General features: G+C 45.8%; 1 protein-coding gene across 1 annotated transcript in view; it reads left to right on the top strand.

Annotated features, from left to right (window-relative positions):
• The first annotated feature begins 1,034 nt into the window (after window positions 1–1,034).
• Window positions 1,035–6,000, top strand: part of Lhcgr (luteinizing hormone/choriogonadotropin receptor) — a 58,553-nt gene continuing 53,587 nt past the window's right edge. Inside the window, exon 1 of the mRNA XM_013017929.1 lies at window positions 1,035–1,174. Within this exon, the coding sequence (XP_012873383.1) occupies window positions 1,035–1,174 (140 nt within the window). The remainder of the gene's footprint in view (window positions 1,175–6,000) is intronic.

Below are 6,000 nucleotides of genomic sequence, written 5' to 3'. Positions count from 1 at the left end.
GAGTTTGAAATTTGGTATTGATATTCCTCCAGCACTGTTCTTTCTGTTGAGGATCGTTTTTGCTATTCGGGGTCTTTTATTGTTCCATATGAATTCAATCTGGTCTCTTTTATAACTTTCTTGCTATGGAGATCACATAGCAGTATCTTTGTCTTGCTGAGAGATGGGTAGGTGATAGACAAGATTTCACACCAGGTCCCTCTACTTAGAATCTGAGTAATTTCAGGGAAATTGTGTACCTCTCAGAGCATGGTTTTCCCTTGCTGCAAGTGCCCTGCTAGCTTGAAATGAAGCACCTGTTATGAGGGTCTAATCAAATGGAATCTTCCACTGGGGAAGCTGCTATGCTTAATGTAACAGTTTCATTCATTCATTCAACAAATCTTTGCTGAGTGCCTGCCATGTAAAAACCAGGAGGAATACATACAAAAATCGACCTAAATTGGATTTCGCTCTCCAGGAATTCATAGTATGTAGTGGAGATGCAGGACCGACCCAAATGCCTTTGTTATAAAGAGGAGCACAGTTGCTACCAAGAGATATCACGGGGGGGGGAGAGAGGACAGGGATGGGACGTGGGGAAGGGAGAGATAACTGGCAGCAAAGAGTGAAGCCAAAAGAGAGGAGAAGCCTCTGAGCTGGCACTCCGCCCCCGTCTGGTGTGGGCATGGCATGGAGACATGAGCCCCTCTCACTGCTGAAGTAGATGAAGACTGGGAAGAGCCACGGATAACACAACCCCCGCTCCAGATGTGAGAAGGAGCAATCCGCAACTCCCCAACGCATTCCACTCCCTAAAACTTGGGCCCTCTGCAGGTGCTGAGGACAGGACAGGTCAGGGAAAACAGCGAAAGGACAGGGGTAGCTGGCCACTGTCCCAGGTCGAGGAGGAGGGGCGGGACGGCCGGGGACGCCTGGTGGGAGGGCAAGCCAAGGGGGCGGGCAGAGGGTACCTGGGTGCTGCAGCTCTCTGGCCCAGCCTCAGGAGCCCGCACTGGGACTTGGACGCCGTGGGGCGGCGCTGGGCGTTGGGGATGCTGCTGGTGTTCGGGATACTGCTGCTGCGGCCACCGCTGTCTGGATCGCTGCGCGGGGCGCTCTGCCCAGAGCCCTGCAAATGTGCGCCCCAGGGCGCCCTGCACTGCCCCGGCCCGCGCCTGGGCCTCACCCGACTGTGAGTACAGAGGCAGCCTGCCACCTCGGCCCCCCCACGGGGACACCGCTCTGGCTCCCGACTTTGCCACTCTCCTTTCTCCTGTCCCCTTTGCTGGAAGCTGGAGACAGACGCTGTGCCCCCAACAAACTTCCCCGTCCTTGAACGCAAATGAGACAGATCCAGAGTGAGGGCTCTTTGGCATCCTGAGCCTCCAGAGTAACCCAGATCTCCACCCACCCCCACCCCCAGCCCCTGCGCCAGTTTCCCCATCATTAAGCCCCAGGTTGGGTAGGGGGCTCAGAGCTACTCCCAAAGCCCCAGGAGAAGGCCTAGGACTTTACTGCTGCTAGAAGGGAACGTGGCTATGATGTTCTTCTGCCAAACTGGGTCGGCGGAGGGAGAAACCTCACTTGATCTTTGAGTCTTGGCCAGCCAGGCCAGCGCAGGTTGCTGAGGCTGTGGCGCCCTGGGGTCCTCTGGGAATGGAACGTGGTAATCTGGTAGTGTTCAGGAAGAGAGATGCTAGCAGGTTCACCTCTGGAAACCTGGGCGCACCTGTCTCTAGGTAAGCCTGCCTGCGTGGAGGTGAACAGACCCAGCCCTGATCTCCACTTCCACCTCAGCCATCTTAGCTAATTCGTAAAAGGAGAGATTCTGAGAATGTATACATCCAACAAGTGGATGGAGAGAGCAGTTGCCCCAACTCATAGGGTAAAGATAAAGCCTTTACTGCCAGAGTGTCGCCGAGTCTCATTTGTTACACCTGTTGTATGACTCTGTTTACATTGAATGGCCAGATGGACGGAAGCTGCCTGGGGCTTGGGGGAGGGGAAGGGAGATGGGGAGAACATGGGGTGGGGGGAATGCTAATGCGTGTGGGTTTGGGGTGATACAAAAATGTCTACCATCAGACTGCGGTAATGTTTGTACATAAACCTACGTTTTGTTTTGTTTGGGTTTTTTATGGCATGGTATACTTTAAGTGGGTGAATTTTGTTACATGTTTTGCATCTTGATACAACTGTTGAAAGAGGAAAGGAAAGCTGGGGGAAAAAGCACCACGCTGCTGGAGGTCCTTGTCCTGTTCTAACTGCTCGGGATATGGCATTCTATGCGGAGAACCTCCCCCCACCCACACCCCACACCCCACCCTCCGCCCCTTCACATCCCTTTGGGCCCTCCGCAGCCCGTCAGGGGCCTGCCTACTGGAGGAGTTCGTCTTCCCGGTGGAAGTTAATGGCCCTCTGGGAATAATTGTGGTTGAGAGAAACAGTTTAAGGGTTGAGGGGTTTATATTAATTAGTTTCCATTAATTATCTTGTCAGCTTGGTTCCCCGAAGGTGAGGACCATGCTGCTAAAATTTATTTCAATCAATCAGCAAATCCATGGAACCTGACTTCTGAGTTCCTGCCCTTGTCCTTTGGTGACAAACACTCCCGAGTTGCTCTTGTGAATGAATGATTATACCACTCATAGCCTTTCTCACTTGCCCAGTTCTTACACAGATTAGAAGAAAGTGCGATCCAAAGAAATAAAATAACTTGCTCAAGGTCCCTTGCAACATTACAAAGATAGCACTTTATCTTCTTTTTTTTTTTGTTTTGTTTTGTATTTGCTTGTCTTTGTAAAAAAAATTACGTCTACTTTAATTAAAAGAATATAAATACTCCCCAATTCCCCAAATTTGGTAGTGGGTAGTGAGCCCCCTGTTGCTGGGAATGGGGAAGGAATGGGTGAGTCTTAGCTTTTCCCTGAGATGTTTTTTTTTTTTTTTTTCCAATGGCTCCTGCCACCGCACCTACACCAGCCTCAGGAGGAAACCTCATTCCTCAGGAAACAAACCAGAATACTTTATCTCATCATCCCATACTACAGTTTTCAGAAGTCTGGAACGCCTCAAAAGATTTTTCAGTGCTAAGGCTAAGGGCGGAAATGGGGACAAGCATAAGAGAACACAGATAGCAAATCTGGATCTCAAAAGGGCAATGGTTCTCCAGGCTCTGAAATCCTTTACCATCCATGGGAGAGTCTAAAATCCTTGACTTCCTCCTCCATAGACCTATCTTAGCAACTACAATGGAGTGTGTCTCTCCTAGACCTTTGCCCTACATCAAACATGGTAACCCTCACAAGGTGGCGCTTCCTGAGGACTAGAAAGTTGGGAGGTAACTGAGACTTTCAGTGAGAACTGTGAGATTAAACCCTCTATGGGCCAAAACAGGGTCAGATCACATATCCACATCTAATATCCACATAACGAGAGAAGCCTATGACACCATTAGGAGGATTGTGATTTCAAGGCAATGCTTCTCAAACTGCAATTGTGGACCAGCAACAGAGGCAGGCAACAACACCCAGGAAATAGAAGATGTAGACTCTCAAACCATGCCCAACATACTCAACAAAACCTCTGGGGGTATCCCCCAGCAGTCTTCATTGTAACAACTCTCTCAAGAGATCTTGATAAATACTATTTGAAAACAAGGCATTGTTCTCCACCATAGAGGTACAGACTGCCTTGAGCCATGTGCCTCCTCTACCCCACCTCAACCCCATATATACAAAGCCCATTTATTGTGAAATAAAGAGGAATAAAATTAAATGATAAACCCCAAACTCAGAGATAGATGACAAATAAGCAGGATAGAGGAAAGAGTTTTTTCTTCAAAGGGGAAATGAAGAAAGAACATGTATATAATGGGTGAGATAATGGATGAGGGAAGATGAATACTGGTTACAGGAGAGAAGCAAAATCAAGGGAAGAATTAATTTTAGCATAGAGGTACTCTAGGTCCCAAACAAGGAAGGTGGATGGCTAAAGAATAATTCAATATGGCAGCAAAGGGCAGAAGTGCACAGGTTCATGCTGATATCTGTTCTTGGTGACAAGTAAATGAAACAGGAAACCATCATTACAAGATAGCAAGATGCTGTGAATAACAAGGTATCAAGAGTTCACAGAGAGATGAGAGCTGGAATTTTAAGGTAAGGCAACCAGAAGAGAGGGGTATACTACTTATCTTCTGGATTTGGCTCTGCAGAGAAAAGAGGAGCACTGTAGGATCTGGGATGTGGAGGAGGCTGAGTGCCATACAGCACATCCTAAAATTCGTCAGCATCCCTCCATTTCTGCTGTAATCTTTTCAGGCCCTGGTGTCTCTCCTTCCTAAAGTAGAGATATTGTGTTGTTTCAGTAGAAGCAGGGAAAAGGTACATGGGTTATAATTGCTTATCACTGACAAGGCCACCACTTACAAAATTTTGAATATGGCAATGTTCAAATTGTTCTTATCGTCCCACCCTTCCCACATTTCATTAAAAAATGTAAGTATTTAAAATAAATGATACAAGAAATAGCCTCCAACATTTTCACTCATTTTAATTGGGGTAAAAATAACTGAAAAAAAACATTTATTTAACATTTTTTCTTTTCCTTCTTTTTCATATTAGTTCCAGGCAACTAGAAGGAGGGGGGGGGAGAATCTCACCTTGCACATAGTTATATAAAGATCTTTGTCTCTATGACAACAGAAAGGTTGATCTGCTTGATATGGAAGCATTTTCTGAAAAATCTGTTAGTAGGAAAATGCTAATAATAAGTGCGGCAATTTATTTTTTGCATGTTGTGCCTGCTAAATAGAGATTAAACTCTTAGACTTTATTATAAAATACTATCTGAGACTCTGGAAGGATATAATGTACATAGCTACCAGTCCAGTGTCCCAGGAAGAGTCTAGTCTCCTGACACCTTTCCTGAGTGTATCATCCTGTTCCATCTTCAGTGAAAATCAGAACCCAGAACTGTGCTCAATGTTGTAGAGATATAAAACTAGTAAGGCTGCTTCCTCTCCTAGAGGAGCTCATAGTCTAGGTAGAAGCCCACCCGGGAGACTGGTATAAGTAAATAGAGAAAGACCATATGGCTCTGTGTAGTTCAAAGAAAGAGAGCCTCCAAGAGAAGGCTGCATGGGCAAAGGGTGAAGAAGTTGGACCTTGAAAGAAAAAAAACCAGGTGAGTCCAGATAGAAGAGCCATAGGTTAAAGTAGCCTCAAAAAACAAAGGAGAAGGTAAGTCTCCACTCTACATGCTTCTCTAGAGGGTTGTACAAACAAAGAAAAATTCAGCCGGGCACCAGTGGCTCACACCTGTAATCCTAGCTTCTCAGGAGGCTGAGATCTGAGGATCGCAATTCAAAACCAACCTGGGAAAGGAAAGTCTGTGAGTCTCTTATCTCCAAGTAACCACCAAAAAGCCAGAAGTGGAGCCTTAGCTTCCGTGGTAGAGCACCAGCTCTTTGGGGCAGTGCTCAGAGCTCAGTCTGACCCAAAATAATAATGATTTAACCATTTGTTCAATATGTGCCTTTTCTGCTAGGGCAAGTTTTTGGACTTTTAGCACCTTAACACTTGAGGCTAGATAACTGTTTGGGGGACAGTTTTACCTATGGTAGGCTATTTAGTAACATCCATTGGCCCCCAACCACTCAGTGCTAATAGCATTATTCTCTCAAATGATGATAACCAAAAATAGCTCTAAATAATTGCCAGATAACATCTGGGTTGGAAATTGCTTTTTTTTTATTTGCTGTACTGTGAAGAAAAAAACCAGCAACACTTAGAGATGTCTTATTCAACTTAAGATTCCCAGAATTTTGTTATGTATAATGATTAAACTGTTTATTGAACTACACAATAATTACACTGATTAGGCAGCCAAATAAGAACAATAGACCAGTTCAAAAAAGGAAAACCTGTCTGCCAGTCAGTATGTATCACATTTAAATGTCAATTTTGAAATCTCTACCTTAGATGATGGGGAGGTAGGAAGGTGCTCTAGGTAGTA

The sequence above is a fragment of the Dipodomys ordii genome, unplaced genomic scaffold, assembly GCF_000151885.1.
Source record: "Dipodomys ordii isolate 6190 unplaced genomic scaffold, Dord_2.0 Scaffold37, whole genome shotgun sequence".
NCBI lineage: Eukaryota > Metazoa > Chordata > Mammalia > Rodentia > Heteromyidae > Dipodomys > Dipodomys ordii.
Note: the sequence above shows the minus strand (reverse complement) of the source record. Positions and strands in the feature narration are given on the sequence as shown.